The sequence below is a fragment of the Columba livia genome, chromosome 20, assembly GCF_036013475.1.
Source record: "Columba livia isolate bColLiv1 breed racing homer chromosome 20, bColLiv1.pat.W.v2, whole genome shotgun sequence".
Taxonomy (NCBI): Eukaryota; Metazoa; Chordata; class Aves; order Columbiformes; family Columbidae; genus Columba; species Columba livia.
Genome location: NC_088621.1, coordinates 2566951 through 2584217, shown reverse-complemented (window position 1 = coordinate 2584217; position 17267 = coordinate 2566951). Strand labels below are relative to the sequence as shown.

Sequence of the window (17267 nt, the reverse complement as noted above, 5' to 3'; positions counted from 1 at the left end):
TGGTGACGGACTCGCAGTGAAGCGGTGGTATCTTATGTTTTGTTGTGCACCATTTTGTAGTCTTTTTAAACCTAAGGATGAAATCGTTCAGATTGTTGACTTTGGTAGCTCCCAAAGTAAATTTGATTTAACTGGACTGTGATGCAGTTTTTGGTGGCTGTGCCGAGCTGTTTCATCTGCTTTTTAATGCAAATTAGCTAATCTTGGCTGACTGACTGATAGTTATTATTCTAGAGGTTGTTATAAGTAAATACCTGTGCCGGGCTGTGGTACTAACATTTTTTGGATGGAGTGGGACCAGGGCAGCCTGACCATGTCAGCAGCTTGCACCAGGCCTACAGCTCCCTATTAGTGGTGCATTTTAAAATCTTAAAGTCCTTCTAAAGTATCAGCTGTTGCAGACTCCCAACCTTCCGTCTAAATTGCTTCTCCTTCTGAAGGGAGGAAGGCTGCCATGTTAGGTTTAAATGTTGCAGCAAGCTTTTGTGTGTTGTGGTATTGAGAAGAAAAAGAATTAGTGACTTCTTTGCAAATGCCAGCCTACCTTGTTCTCCCTTCTCAAAGAGAACCCGGGGCAGTGCCTCCCCATATGCCTTAAGGTGACTGTGCTCGAGCGAAAAAGCTTAGCGCTAAAAACTAGGTATGGTATTGCACTGTAGATAATCCAGGAATTGTCTTATTTCCCATTACATGTAGTAGTAACTCTTCTGCTTTATAAAGTGAAATGAATTTTTGGCTAGGAGGGGATTTAGTGGATCATAACCAATGTGGACGCAAGTCAGATGTATAATTTAATGACAGAAAGAGGATTTAAATTCTTAAAATGTGGTGTGAGAAATGGAAAGTGTGATAGCTCTGGGTAAAATAAGTGTACTCGAGAGGCTTCCTGTGTGAGATACAGAGATATTTTACACTGGAAAAACTTGTGGAATTTTCTGAAGTAGTAGATGGCTGGAAGAATCTATGCTTGAGTTAGATTTACTGTATTACCTATTTCCTTAGAGTAATGTTGGATTTCAAAGGTACTGTATGCTTAAGTAAGCAAAAAGAAAGATGTTCTTTGCTAAGGCAAGTGTTTGGTAGATTGGGCAGCTGCAGTCTGCAAATCATTACATTATTCACTTGTCTTTTGCTGTTTTTTTAAATTTCAAATCTGGATTTTTCTCTGTATCTTACAGCTGCAGTGAAAATGAACAGCTCTTGCTTTTCTACAGTTATTAAAGGAGGTTTTAAAACAGGGTGCCTGATTAGTTTATATTACGAATATGGTTTCTGTTAAATGTTGTTGGATTAATCCCGCCTCTCTTCCTTTCACCCACCTCTTCCTGTGCCATCATCTCGTTGTAGCAGGATGGTTCTGGTGGGGATGCACCTACCCCAAGTGACTGACTGGTTCTTCTTTTCCTTCCCGTAGGCTGATCTAACTGGGATTAAATGGAAGCGATACGTATGGCAGGGTCCAACATCTGCCCCGATTCTCTTTCCGGTCACGGAAGAGGACCCTATTTTGAGCAGTTTCAGTCGCTGTCTGAAGGCGGATGTGCTCAGCGTTTGGCGCCGAGACCAGAGACCTGGACGCAGGGAGCTGTGGATATTTTGGTGGGGTGATGACCCCAACTTTGCTGACCTTATTCATCATGATCTCTCAGGTAGGAGGAAATGAATTCCGTATTTTGGCCAGGGAAAGGATGCTGTTGCTCAGGGCTGTCTCCTGCCAGCCCTTAGAAATTCTGTACTAGGTGAACTGTTGTCTATAGATAAGATAAATTTATTGCTACAGTCTGCTCCAAATTGTTATGGCTGCGCAGTGTTCCAACAGCTACTGTCTGTGTTTAGGTGGTCTTGGGCTGCTAGATTTTCAAGAAACAAGTTTTTGCTCCCCACTTGTTTCTTTTGAAACAAAACCCCAAGCCTATGAAATTTGGCAGCTTCTTCACGAGAAAGCTGTGCCTGGAATTCAGAAGTGTCTTAAACATGTTTCGCTAAGATCCCTTTTGCTGGGCAAGTAGAATGTCCAAATTCAAATAGTAAACCCCGTTTTTTTTGTGTAATAAGAATTGTAGAGATCTCGGCAACTCTTGCACCGTATGGAGTTGTTTTGATTGGAAGGCAAATCGTTGGTGAGAATCCCTCGGAAGAAGGTGTCCCAAACTGCCTGGCTGGTTTTGTGCAAGAATCTCTAAACCTTGTGTTTTTATGGTTTCTCTCTCCCTCTTTTCCCAGTGCTCTGAACCTGTACCTGCTTTCAGACTTGGACTTTTGAAAGACTGACAATATTTATATTTCTCAATAATGTACTTCAAATTTGACACCTTGTTTGGAAAATGTTTACTTGTTGATTTCGGTTCCCAGAGTAGTTGGCTTTGCAGTTGCTTATCAGTAAGGTGACCAAGTTAGGTTTTTAAACTGTGTAAGTCTAGTGGAGAGACTGTACTAATTCTAGACATAAAAAAGGCCACATCTCTCCAATTTCCTTTCAAATAATGTACAGTATTCAGATTACTGAAGTGTAAAATGAGACCAGGGTTTGGTGACCTGGTAACCAGAAGTTGTTAGTGCTGTCTGTGGATAAGCTGAAGAACAAATAAGAGTTTGAAGTGCCGCTGAGGAAGCTGACTTGAAACAATTTAATAATGTGTGGCATTTTCATACAAAAATAATAGGATCTAAAAAATAATTAACACATTAAAATGATGTTTATTTCTTTGAATTATTTACTTCAAAGATTGGGATGTTGCTCGTATTCCCATCTGTCCTGGAACTAGAAACTTTACATCTTAAATGCCACTTACGTTGTAGATTACTTGATATTTTAGTGCATTTAAGGCTTCTTTATTTTGCCCCGTGAATAACCTCAGTCTTGACCTGCAGGGAACATCCTTTGTATGTCTGAGATGTAACTTAGACTAAATGCTATTTTTGGCCTGGGCCTGCCCTCAGCAAAGACCAACACTTGTATGGAAGTATCTATGTAAATTTTGTATACTGCCGGCTGGTGAGATTCAGTTGAGACAAATATACTTGGGTTTGGGTTTTTTTTGAGTGGGAGATCAAATAAAAATTAAACCACTTGGAGAGTGTATTTGTGCGTGACATGGCCATCAAAATTATTTGTTTGAGCAACTTTGTGTTCTCTTTTGAATCTATCTACTAGTGATACAGGGTGGAGGAACCTTTTGAAAATGGTCGTGTTTTGTAGCTGAACTTTTAGATCAGCGTGTAGTTGTGCTTTTATGGAATTACACTTTTACGCAGGTAGATAAGCACTTATCATCCTAGGTGCTTACCAACTCTTAATCTCTTGCAGGGTATAAGGGAGAGCTGGTGTTAGAGTCTCCCAGCCATGCTTTTGGAGTTGTTTTGGGTGTTTTCCTTGTTCGGGTCGCCTGTGGGTGTCTGTGCTCTGGCAGCGAGGCTATCCTACACGTCTCGCCATTAGATATTTTTCTACATAAATGCTTATCATGAGACCGTGACCTATGCTATGTGTGGATGTATCCGACATCTTGGTTTTTGCAGGCATATTTATGTCTCCTTTTTAATTAAAAGGAGACATTATGATTTCTTGGAGTGTGTTAGTCTGCTTGGCTCTTCCAACCAGAAGTTGATAAAGATATTAATCAGTTAGATTGTGGAAGAGATGGCTGAGCCTGCACCTGCACTTTTTCTCTTTCCATTACGCAAAATCTTAATGTGAACCTCATATAAGAAAGAATTATGGCCGAACCCAAACAACGTTATCTGACCTTTGTCATAGACCTAATGGATTTTTTTCATTGGTGGACAATTTCTCCCTGTAATGCGCACTGCCCTGTTCTCCCGATGATTGCTTGTTACATTTTCAATGGGAAGGATAAATTACTTCCTGGCAGAGGCTCGTTACCTGCAAAATTCATTGGAAATGGTTTGCTGCTGACGGTTGAGGTGCTGCCTCCTGTAGAACTTTTCTGCGTGGTGGGTGAAGAACTGTTGTGCAGAACAGGGCAAGGGAGGGAGAGAGGGGCCAGTGCAGGTTGCGACGTGTCCCTTATTGCTGATGGACAAACCGCTCTTGGGAAGTGCACCTTGAAAGAGCTGTACTTAAAAATATGCCAGAGCAACGTTAATAACTTTTGATTCTGGCTTCCTTTGGTATGAAACGATGCCTGTTAAGGAGAGGTTGGTATTTTGACTGGTTTTTGGTGACTTGTAGTTTCCATGAACAATGGACAGTCAGTGTCTAGAACACATCTTGGTGATCAACCCTCAGGGATTTGAAATGCGGGAGCCTCCAAGAATCCTTTTCCCAAATCCCACGTTCCCAAAAATCACTTCAAGAGGGAACGCACTGTTTTGTGGGTGTGCATCTATGCAAATCAGATTTAAAAAAATACCTCTCTCTCTCTTTAGCCTGTACATTCTAGAAGTTCATTCTTTGCCCCGGAGGTGTGCTTGAATGTCTGCTACTGGCTATATCTGAACTCTCGGATCAAGCCTTGGATAACTGTCTTGTTGATGGTCAGGGTTTGTTGTTGCCTGGGGGCATGTCAAAAGGAGACTTGTTCAGAGATGCTGATTGATCAGTAATATTGACTTCACTCCATCATTTTTTTTTTCCCCTTCCATAGGAAGCTGCTTACTGTATATAATACAAAAAAAACCCCAAAACCCGCGTAAGTGTATTTCTACCCCAATGTAGCTAGAGGCAGACAGAAGTTAGTGAAATGTTGTTTTATCTTCTAACAACCTCAAAGGTAATGTTTTTGTTGTGACAGTGAGGCTTGATTATAGTAATTCCTGCAATTCAAACCTTGAAGTAGGACATCTCTTCACATTTCAGAAAGCCACGGTCTCTCACTGCTCTGGTCAGCAGTTATTTTATCAAATAGGTTCTTTCTTAGTTTAAAGTGTTTTTTTTTTTTTTTTCTTTTAAATTGGCAGTAGATGAATTCAAACCTCTGAACAGTTGGGTATGAATTATGTACAATACATAGACCCAAGGAAATGGTTACAATTTGATTACTGCTTGGATAGGGAAATGCTTCTATATGCCTTTGACCTTCAAATTGCATCTTTTCAATGGTGAGCTATAAGATGCGTCTTTTTTGATCTGGTGTCTATTACATTTTGTTAATTTGCTTTAAAAATTAAAGATTTTTCCTTGTACCTGTCCTGTATCAAGTCAATCAGTCGTTATTCGCTGAACAGTCTTCCTCATGCTTCTGTGAGGGATAGATGTGTAAAAATGATGCCAGTCTGAGCTGTACGGTGGAAACAGCAACCGTTGCGGCAGCAAAGAGTTCTGTGTATTGTGTAGTTCTCAATATATGTGCCCTATAGGTCAAATCCTCGTCTCCAAACAAATCTGGGAGTTGGTTGGTTTGTGCTGACATCAGCATTTAGTGTCTCCTTACTTCTAACATTAATCAAAAATTGCTGAAGCAGCCTTTGTAAAACTTCTGTGACTTGGTGTGTGCACCAGCTCTAAGGTGGTGTTTAACTTTTTCCTTTTCCTGACTGTGGAGTAAGGTGAAAAATATTTGGTCACAGTAAACAAGGATTTTGCATCATATTATGTTGGTTGTACGTACAATGACATGTGCATAATATACCTGTATAAATGAAAGCAAAGACTCCATGGGCACTAAGGGTAAGATTTAGCAGTGGAAGTAAAATATAACTGCATATGGAGTGACTTAAAGACAGTGCGAAGGGGGATGTTGGAACATGTAGCTAGGAAGTTTTTCAATTTCGCTTTTCTTGTGGCCATACAGACCAGACCAGCCAAACTTACACCCAACAAATAGTGAAGGAAAGTTGTTACCTTGTTATCCTTGTAAACAGGCATAGCTACACATTTTACTGATTCAGGTGAACTGAATGTAAAGTAGAACATAAAAGGACTGAAAGCAGGTGTTCAGTTAAAACTGGATGGTGGTACGTCAAGGAGGGCTTGGCTGAGAAAGTTTATTTATTTGTAGGATGAAAGTTGCTCTTTCCTGGCCATTGTTTCCATTAATTCTTCATTTCCTGATAGTTTTTAGCTTTATTTAAGGAAAAGTCTCTGCCTAATATGTGGTGTAAAGAGAGTGGGAAATAAATTCAGTGTAGTGGAATGGTACGTGTACAGCTTGTTTAAGGCTTTGACATGAAGTATGTCACGGAGGAGCTGAGTGGTTTGGACAGCTAAGAGAACTAATGAGAAATCAAATATTTGTAACCTTCAGATTGCCAGAGCACTTCTGTGGATAATGCTTGTCTGAAGTGAAATTGTGGCTTAACACCTTCTTAAAATGAGTCAGCAACTTATTTTGGTTTATTGTCACTATCAGAGTGAACATTTGAAGCTATTGTGTTGAAGAAAGATAAGAAGACGCAAGTGCCTCTTCTCCCTCTCTTTTTAAAAATGGTTTACTTGGTACAATTTCTGTTCAATAGGACGATTTTTCTCATGCTGAGGAACAATAATTTGAATGAAGAAGAAAAATCTTTGGGAGATGTGAACAGATGTCATATTTCTCTCCTTCCATCCACCACTCTAAAAAAGGAGGAGGGGGGGGAATGACTAAATAGACTTCAAAAAGACCCAGAACACTTACTGTTATTTTTTTTGCATGAATTTGAATAATGTTCTGAAATGAGGATATCTTTAACTGTCGTCTTCTTTAACCTTCCCTTTCTATAGCAAGATGCACTTTGGTTTGAACAGGTGGTCTTATTTTAGGTACCAGACGTTTTTCCTGATCAGTCGGCCTGCTTACAGCACGCTGTCTTTTTAAATATCGGCTTTAATTGTCATTTCCACCTAAAACCTTAATAATGTGCTTATCTAAGAGCTCTCTATTTCAGCAATAAACTAGGAGAGCTTGTAATAATTACAATCTTGTGGCAAGTTCTTGCATGTAAACTTTTGTTCATAACTTGATTGTCAGCACAACTATTAATGTTAAATGAAAAACGTGGCACTTTGTAGTGTCTTCAGAAAACTGAGACCTCTCCTTTGTGTCCATAGTATGACCACCCAAAGACAAGTTTTGAATTACATTTGTGTCTTTGCGATGTCAGCATCTTACTTCTCGTTGATGCGCTAACATATCAAACCAAAATTAGACATAAAGGCTGGAAATAGTTCTATTTCCTCTTATACTCGGTAATTGATGCAGAGGATGTTCTTAGAATGATGTTTTAAAATTACGAGAGCCGTACAGAAACCCAGGTATTTAACCTTTGAAATGGTGTGGAGTTTATTGTGCAGTTAAAGTCCAATATCATTAAGCTTAGTAGTTAATGTTTGCTCTGTTGAGCTGCTCGTTTGCTGCTGGTGGAGCGGTTTGTGGGACAGGGTGACAACCTCTCAGCTGGGGAAAAGTGTCTCCTCTTGGCACAAACATTTTATACCCTTTGACTTTGGACCTTTGTTGCATTTTGTTACGAGCTTCTTGTACGATGTTTCTTTGGGGAGTTACTGTATTATCTTGTAGCTTTATGGTTTCCACAAACAAGCTTTTGCTGAACTTCGAAACTGGAGTAGGATGGTAGAGTGAGAAACTCAGGGTGAGGTCCCTTGTTTAGGAAATGTGGATCCTTTTCCAGAAAATTATTTCATGAAGTAATTAATCTTTAATGGTGTGCGCTTCTTCATTTATAAATTAGGAGGCAGGTCTCTTTACTCTTCTGTCCCTCAGAAGAAGGATGCTGGGAGTAATTGTGCTGCCATCCAGTGAGACCTGGACACGCTGGAGAGTTGGGTGGGGAAAAATTTAATGATTCTGTGATGTCCACCACCTGCTCATTGTAGTGGTGTCTTGAAATACCTTTCTCTATCATCTTTGTATTAAAGATTGTTTATTGTAATAATCTGTAAGTGCTTTCTTTTTTTTTTTTTCCCCTAAATAAAACTCCTAGGTGTCTGGTTTTCTACATGCTCTCTAATTTAAGGATATTGAGACTTTAGTTAATACTATTGCAACCTTTTAAGCTTGTAAGTGGCTTCTAGATAAAGGTGAAGGGGGATTTATAATGTAAGGACTTGGCTTTATTACTGCTGTTTTCTGGCCATTGAGCAGAGCAGTGGAAAGCTGTTTGAACCCCGATCTGCTGTGAAGGAGAGCTGAACGGACAGGCCGCTACTGTAAGAACTAAACCTGAACCCAAGCCTTGCTGCTCGGAGGTGTGCGGGGCAACGGATGCGAGATAGGAGCACCCGCTCTGGCTTTGAGCTCTGAGTAGGGGCTGGAGCCAAAGACCTCCACAGGTCCCTGTCAACCTAAATTATTCCATGACTACCCAGAGACTAAAGTAAAAATATGTCTCCTTATCTGTGTCAGACAATCTTCTAGTCTCTGCTGCTACCTGGAATATAAAAGCAATAGCATTACAAGAAAAAACTATGCTAGGTTAGTCCAAGGTGACCAGTAGCAGATCCTTAGGGATAAATGTAAAACATGATATATAAGGAATTGTAGGCATAAAGATTGCCTGATTGCCAGTGTTTTAAGGACAAGATCTCAAGCTTTCCTATGTTATCCTCCATATTAGTGTGTTGCCAGGAATGAGTGGTATTGCATAAATACTGAGAGATGCTACAGGAACTTTCAAGTGTCTCTCATTTTACATCTGTAATGCCATTATAATTCTTTGGACCGGTACATATCTTTCTAGGGCCTGTAAACTATGTTCAAACACTGATAATGAGCCAGTGGCTGAAGATACTACAGCTTCTTTTAATGAATCTGGCGTTCTGATTTGGCAAATCAACCTGGCTTGTATAAGTTGGATTCCACTACTGCGTGTGATTTCTCACTGTTTCCCTTCAGAATCCTATCAGTATGAGCTGGGCTTTGTTTTTCCGCTTGCTGTTTTTTTTTCTTCTGTTCTACGTATAGATCAGAAAGCAGGACTAGCTTGCTTAAATATCTTTCTTTTTTATTTTGAATTAAAAGCAAAAAATGCAGTTGTGAGAATCCTCTGGGGAGAATCAGGTTGCTCTTACTAGTTTTCTGTATGTAGCTGTTTTTCTCTCCCTTCCCTTCTCTAGCAAATCGTCGAACACTGAGGGTCAGTTTATTAATGATACTTGTGCCCAGCTTTCCTCAGTCAATGGCAGCTAAAGATGCCAAGATATATTAAAAGTTTGGCTTTGGGCAATTTATTTTTAAGCATAATTGTCAGCTGACTCTTCAGGATCAGTAATTCAGGCTGCCCCGAACATGAACCACCTTGCAGATAGATCTTGCAGGCTGACAGATATAATGCACTGGGGCTGGTGGTTTCCTTTTTGTGTACAAATAACAGTTGAATCTCTTTCTCTTGTGGGAGATGAGATATTTTTATAGCTGATTACTTTTAGCAGTTATACTATTATAATGTGAGTAAAGTTATTATCTGAATGTTACAGGCTTTGTTTGGTTGCATGTTATACTGAGAGTGTCTTAAAAGCTTGTGGGAGAGAAAAGGATATTGTGATATGTGCATGAAGTAATAGGATGGAATTCAATGCTAATTTATTTTTTCCCCTTGCCTTATAGAAGAGGAAGATGGTGTTTGGGAGAATGGACTTTCTTACGAATGTCGCACTCTACTTTTCAAAGCCGTTCACAACCTGCTGGAGAGGTGTCTAATGAATCGGAACTTTGTACGCATTGGGAAATGGTTTGTGAAGCCTTATGAGAAAGACGAAAAACCTATAAACAAAAGGTAGGATGGCTTATTTTGCTTTATTAAAGATGTCGTAGGGTTTATTTAAGCTTTGTGCTAGAAGAAACACTTAACTAAGAGCACTCTGTTTATGATTTATTTTGGAACCTGCATCTCTGATTTTCTTTTTCTTTTTGAAATTCTTCAGAACTTCCTTATGATGAAAGGAAGTAACGCTAAAGGTAATAGGCAGTGTTTCCCTTATTGGTCTTCATATACAGACCATGGATAATAAGGATATTGGAAAAGAAGGTAGAGTCTTCTGGAAAGGAAGAAAAGGACAATTGTGTGTAGAGGCACCTTCTCTGGACTTGCCAGTGTAGTGACCGGGACTAATTCTGCTTGTAAATACTATGAAAGACTCATTCTCTGAGGAAGCGGGATCTAGAGAGCTATTTACAGCCACCACATGAGGTTTGGGTAAATTGCATCTTACGGGGGATGCTGAGAAGAGGGTTTGAAATGTCAGCTTGTGGTCAGAAAGAAGGTTGTCTGGGAACACTGGTGTTAAAAGAATACATGTGGCCTCCACATTGAGGAGGAGTGTGAAAAGGGAATTTTTTTAGTCTAAATTGGAAGGACTTCTCATGGTTCCAACGTGGTTTGACACGGTCTATGTTGCCTAGCAATAAATAATGAAATGAATAAAAACTAGGTTAGCTGGAACAACTTTAATCGCTGTTCCCAAATCAGCTTTTAAAATCCAAAGTAATTTAAGGCTTAGACAATGTGTTTTTTTTTGCGGGGGGGGAGTTGTGTGTGTATATGTATGTGTTAAATCTTGCACGCAGGAAATTTTGAGACCGGTGGCTTTGGTTTTTGGTTGTGGAGTTGGCCATTGTTGGCATCTTCTGCAATAAATTTAAACTTGAAAGAAAGTAAGAGCTGATCTGGAGCAAAAGAAGCAGAAGCACATGTTTGTGTGTGTTTCTATTACTAGTTGTGAGCTGCTGCTTTTAATTTATGTATAAACTTGTGCTTTAGTTCTAGGCATCTCTTTCTCCACCCTGGTCAGGGCAACTGTTTTCTCTCTGGGGTGGCCTTGTCCATCCGTTTCTTCTGTGTGTTGTTGATACAAATCAATAGTAAAGAGTTTACTTTTAACTATTTAGGCCAATATTGTCTTGGCACAATCTGGGCTTTCCTCGTTTGAGGAACTGGTTTTCCAAATTGCCATTTGAAACCAGCATTAGTTATGTCATGGCATCTCTTACAGTAATTCTATAAAGCTCTCTACAGCAGCTGGAAAAGCTGATGAAAGCTTTTAAAATAAAATAGCAGCGTTTGTTTAATTTGGAAACTCTGATTCTTTTTTTAAGAAGGTCAGAAGGTCGGCATGCTTGATGAAAATAACCAAAGGAATTGTGTGCTTACCCACAAAACAACTTCATCGCTAGTAGTCCAGGACTACCAGAAAAATATGTAGAAAGATTTACACAGATCTGTGTGAAACAATTTGTAGAGAAATCTTAATGTTTCATACCAGATCGCTCAGTACCATGTGATATTCCGAGTACTGGCTTTTATGAAATGAAGTGAGGGAAATGCTCAGCATATTGTTCTGTACGCTTTCCTTTCTTTGGGGCTGTTCTTTGCATTAATATGCAGAAACCCTGAGATCAGATTCACGTGCCTGTGTAATCTCAAGGCACGTAGTGTCCTGAGGATGTGAAGTCTGCTCCCAATCTGCTTCAGATCGCGGCTCATAGTGCCCGGCACTCTGGGGCTTGGCCGGCCGCTGTGTAGACTTGTTCTCTGTGTGTTTTAACTGCAGATTTGATAAGGTGGGTTGTTCTTGCTGACGATCTTTAGTTTCAAAGACCATGATTAGAGACTGAGTAGTCAGTGCTCTTGACGGTGGAGGTAACTTCTTATCATGTGCTTTTGGAGATCTGAGCAACGTGTGGGACTTTAGTCCCACTTTTTCACTTTCTTTCTCTTTGAAGGATGCATGGATAGAGCTATTTCTTTCATTTGAAGCTGATCCCATCTGTTTTTTTCCGAGTTGTGTTTGAAAGCGTGTGGTTCCAGAAGAAGTGAGCTTTTCTATTATCTGCTCTCCCAACAATAGAAGTCAGTTGTGTTGCACTTTTTGTTTCTATGTGGTAGTGCAACAGACAGAAGGTTGTGATTGCCAATAGGCGTTTGGCTGTGATGACAGATCCTCAGGCTCCCTGCCTGTTGCTCTGTTATTTTCCTCCTTGTATAAGGTTATATTAAAAAAAAAACCAAGTATTTCATTATTGCACATACATTTTAAGGGGGCAGTCCTTAATGTTAATAAACTGATGCCACTGTGGCATGTGAAAAAATGGCCATGAAAATAAGAAATAGATGGTTTTAAGTGTTCACTGTTTTAGTAATCACGTAATTATAATTAAAGGTAACAAACACGGTCTGCTCTGTCTTCCCTCCCCCTGCTGCTCCCCAGCCTAAAACCAGCATTGAGAAAAGTGAGACAGTCGTGTATTTGGTGAAATTTGATCTGTTAGAACAAGTCATTACCATGCCCGAGGAAACTGTCTGAGGTTTTCAAGTATGCTGGTTCCATTTCTGTTTATAGATAGGGCAGGAATGGCGTAGTTGACTCCCTAAAGTGTGTGCGGTGGGGTTTTTTGTTGCTGCTCGTTTGTAAGTCATCAATTTTCAGGTTTGGAAATGGGCAATGGGGGTCAGCAGGAGAACAACAGTAGAATTAAAGACTAAAGGGAATGTTTTGCTAGTGGTCTCAGTTGTAACCAAACGGGAAAAAATCATTGCCTCAGTGTTTCTCATAACGTTTTTCAGTCACTTAAAGCAAGGTAGATTACAGAAGCTCAGTAGTGTGGTTTAGATGACTGCATATTAAATTACAAAGTTTGACAAATAGCAATGTCTTTCTCTTTTCTCCTTTCCAACCTATCGTGGTGTTATTGCCATGTTCAGAAATAGGGTTGTGTATGCTTTCTTCAAAAATCACCCTGTAAATGTTCGAGACGGAGATTGTGATCTGCTGCATCCAGTTGTCTGTCTACCTTTTCTGGTTAGACTGCTCAAATAACAGCCTTTGCGAGAGACTTTTCCTCTTGCCAACTGGATGCTAAAATAGTCGCGTATACCTGGAATAAATGTGATTAGGAAAGTTGTCAGATCAAACACTATTTTAGATACAATTCCTTAATGAAGACTAAATCTGAGACTCCTAATGAGGCAAAAGTATGAGATGTATACGTGGAGGATATCTCTTGGAGTTTTAGTAATGAGTACAACTTGCTAAACTTTAACACAGTTGAAATACCAGTAAGCAAATAATTGAGTAATCCTGATTTTGTGGGAGGATCTGATAGACAACTGAAATCCAGAATACTAAAAGCTACTGTGTTACTTGTGAGGTTGCGCTGTGTGTGTGTGCGTTTCCTTTTGTTTTTCTGCTTGTAAATAGGAAATAGTATAATCAATTGTAGTGGGTGGCAAACCAGAACTTGTATCTGACAAATTCACTTAAATAACAAAATGCTGAAAAACCACACGCACAAAAAACCCACCACACACCCAAAACAAACACAAAAGCCGCCCCAAAAACAAAAACTCACTTGGAAAAGCATAACTGATAAGCTTATCATAGCTTACAAAATGAAACTTGCTGCACAGGTTTCACAGGTAATGCTGTTTGATGTTAGTCTGGGTATGGGATTTTATAATGCCAGTCCACCATTTTTACATGAAAATACTATTTTATCTATAATAAGTATATGACTTCATGGGAAATGACTGCTGAAAAGTATTCTAGATACAAATTTGGTTCTGTTATAAGCCTTTGTACACGTAGCTATCTTGATTTGGAGGTTTTCTTCTCACAGATCTGAATGTATGTGGTTTTTTTTCTCTACCTCATCTTGCTGGGAGGAGGAGTGGCTGCAATTCCCAAGTTTGGTGCAGATCCGCAGTCTCCGATGGTTGTGGCTGCTTGGGGGAGGTTGTTTTTTCCAGTGGGGCCATGGAAATGCTCTTGCTGTCTGCATCAGGGACGTTAATATTGATAATGTAATAGCAGTCACAGAATCCCAGAATGTCAGGGATTGAAAGGGACCTCCAAAGCTCATCCAGTGCAATCCCCCCATGGAGCAGGAACACCCAGATGAGGTTACACAGGAAGGTGTCCAGGCGGGTTGGAATGTCTGCAGAGAAGGAGACTCCACAACCCCCCTGGGCAGCCTGGGCCAGGCTCTGCCACCCTCACTGAGAAGAAGTTTCTTCTCAAATTCGAGTGGAACCTCTTGTGTTCCAGTTTGTACCCATTACCCCTTGTCCTATCATTGGTTGTCACCGAGAAGAGCCTGGCTCCATCCTCCTGACACTCACTCTTTATATATCTGTAAACATTACTGAGGTCACCCCTCAGTCTCCTCTTGTCCAGCTCCAGAGCCCCAGCTCCCTCAGCCTTTCCTCACACGGGAGATGCTCCACTCCCTTCAGCATCTTTGTTGCCCTGCGCTGGACCCTCTCCAGCAGTTCCCTGTCCTGCTGGAACTGAGGGGCCACAACTGGACACAATATTCCAGGTGTGGTCTCCCCAGGGCAGAGCAGAGGGGCAGGAGAACCTCTCTGACCTACTGACCACCCCCTTCTAACCCACCCCAGGTACCATTGGCTTCCTGGCCACAAGGGCCCAGTGCTGGCTCATGGTCATCCTGCTGTCCACCAGGACGCCTTTCCCTTACAATGCTCTCTAATAGGTCATTCCCCAACTGATACTGGAACCTGGGGTTGTTCCTGCCCAGATTCAAGACTCTACACTTGCCCTTGTTCTATTTCATTAAATTTTTCCCTGCCCAGCTCTCCAGCCTGTCCAGGTCTCTGGATGGCAGCACAGCTTCCAGTGTCAGCCACTCCTCCCAGCTTGGTGTCATCAGCAAACTTGCTGATAGTACACTCTATTCCCTTGTCCAAATCATTGATGAATATATTGAATAATAGAAACAGTCCCTGAACACTAACCAACTATCTTGGGCCCCAGTTCTGCTGCAAGAGATCAGCTGTTGTCTTCTGGTCTTCGCTGTCCTTAAGACAAAGGGAGTGCCGTGCTTTCCGTCCTGAGCCCACATTCCTGCCTTATCCCCGTTTGTCTCCCTTTGCCCGTTTCCCATGGGTCCCCTTCCCGTAGGAATGCTCCGATTTGCTTCTTGCTCCCTCTAGAACGGTGCTGGGAATTATTCAGGAACAGCATGAGGAAATTGCCGGGTGCTAGAGCTCAAAAGCCTCTTCACGCTCGAGAGAGTTAAATATATCAGGACAACATGTAGCCACAGGTTTTGGTTTTATTTCTATTATTTGATTTGAAACCTTAATAGCTGAAACTACACGGCTCTTCCTTGATATTGTTGAAATATTTTCTATTAAGCCTATTCAACTCCCTTTTTTTCAGTGTAAACTCCCTCCCTGTGTTAATCTTTAAGTCAAACAATGTCAACATTTTTTTACAACGGCTCTAATGAGGCTGTCCTGGCATCACGGACCGGCAGGCGAGCAGGTGATGTTTTTCCTTTGCCTGTAGACAGCTGGAATTGAGAGCTGCTGTAAGTAGGACAGTGCAGGATAAACAGCAGGAGCTGAGAGCATTGATCACATGATTGTCTCTTTGGAATATTGGGTTGCTACAGAGACTACAAGCAGACAAATTTAGCACTTTGCATCACAAAGCAGTTTTCTCTTATTTAGCTTAAGTGACAGTGGTGGTTGGTTCATCAGGAAAAATGATGTGGCTCTTGGTTTTTGGATTTTGAACACAAAAATCCGTGCTCTTTTTGTTCACTGAACAGTAAGATGATACCAAACCCACACAGATACTTCCGATTTTGTTAAATGAAAATTTTACAATGTATTTCAATTTTGAACTTCAAAAAAATCTGGCGTAACAAGATGTTTGTAAATGTTTCAGAATGGGAAAGAGCAATACATTGAAAGCTGTTACACTGCCTTTGAAACAGAGTCATGTCTAGCTGTTATCTGTTTTCCAAATATGTTCTGGATTCTTATTCTTTATAGCACACATGCATTTCATTGTCAAAGCTCAAATTCAGAAAACTGAGATTTGCATCCTCAATTGTTAAAGGATGCTGAAGTGGAAGATCATGTTTGTTAGTCTCATTTAAGTTCTGAAATATAGGAACGTGAGTGAACTTCTTTTGTAATATTGCTTATAATCATTGTATCTGGAGAGATACATACTTTTTAATGTGTGTATATATAAACTCCTAGTTGCATTCTGAATAAATTAGTTTTGCTTCTTTGTAAGATGTCATGCTATAGTTTTACAGAAATAAAACAGTTTTTTGTTTCCACCTTGTGTTTATTGGGATGAAGCTAAGCTCATTAATAATGGAGTTAATTTTAAAATGTGGAGGTCTTTAAGGTGCATATGACTTATTCTGGAATATAGGTCACTTGCCACATTTCTATTTGTTTTAGTGCACATAACTTCACTATGGAATAAATAAATATTTTTAACTCGCAGGTCTAGCTATAATCAAAGCATCCTTAGCTATGTGAAAGATATTTTGGAGAGCCTTTTGACAGTAGCCATTAATGATGTGCTTTGAACTGGAAGGGGTTTTTTCTGCTTTGCTATTAGCTATGTTTTTTGCTTTGTGTTATCATCAAAATCAGCGTTCTGCTATATTTACCTTCGTGACCATAGGGAGTTACTCAGAGCTGCTTAGAAGAACGTCGGCTGTTCCATCTCTTTGTTAGTAGTTGGAGAAGCATCTGTATTTTGAGATCTTATTACTTCGTGTTAAGATAAAGATGATGTTACTTGCTAGAAAACGTAGATGTGCGTTTGTTTAGATTTCTTTGTGCTTTCACATTAAGGATATTAATGCCACTCCGTCAGCTTGAAGTGCAGCTCTCGCGATGGGGCTGATACAAACTCTGCTGTTATAGGGGAACTTGTAGCCCAGGGCAAAAAAGGCATGTTGGTGAATTGATTAGTGATGATTCAAATTCTTATCATAGAAAGTAGTGCTACAACGTAATGAGTATTTATGATAGCATGTTCTTCCTAGAGAACTAGGAACTCATTTCCCTTATCTTCTATTTTCCTCAGCCTCCAGCACTTTAAAAAACCAAAACAACTCCCCCGAAAATAACTCAAACAAAGCCAAAGAAAGCTCCTGAAGTATTTGATAATGGGAACAATTTGTGTGCGTGCCTTGTGAGGTTGTTGTTGTTGGGGTTTTTTTTGTTAGTTTGCAACCATTTTTGGTGCTGTGGAAATACAAGTATCTGATTTTAGTATTTTACTCATTTTGCTTTTTAAAGCAAAAATTTCCTGCTCCTTTCTAGTCCAAGTTAAGACTGTGGATTTTTGTAATTCGGGATTATGGGTGGTGAGTGGAAAGGGAAGGTGCTGTGTGTACACCCAAGCCCGGCTGTTGAAGCGGTGCAGGTGTGAAGGTGGCTGCACTTCTGCATGAGCGCATCGCAGCGTTGGGGCTGTACCTGCAGCTGGATACAGTCACCAGGAACTCCTCTGAACAAGCGCTTACAAAGACAAGGTGGTAGATGGATTATCTTAGGGGGGTTGCTGCTGCTTTTCTTCTGTGAGCTCCAAA

At 40.4% G+C, this 17267-nt stretch overlaps 1 protein-coding gene across 1 annotated transcript in view; it reads left to right on the top strand.

Moving 5' to 3' along the window:
- MED13 (mediator complex subunit 13) overlaps positions 1 to 17267 on the top strand; it is a 51253-nt gene that overhangs the window by 771 nt on the left and 33215 nt on the right. The window contains exons 2-3 of the mRNA XM_005511932.4: positions 1415 to 1649; positions 9507 to 9675. Of these exons, the coding sequence (XP_005511989.2) occupies positions 1415 to 1649; positions 9507 to 9675 (404 nt within the window). The remainder of the gene's footprint in view (positions 1 to 1414; positions 1650 to 9506; positions 9676 to 17267) is intronic.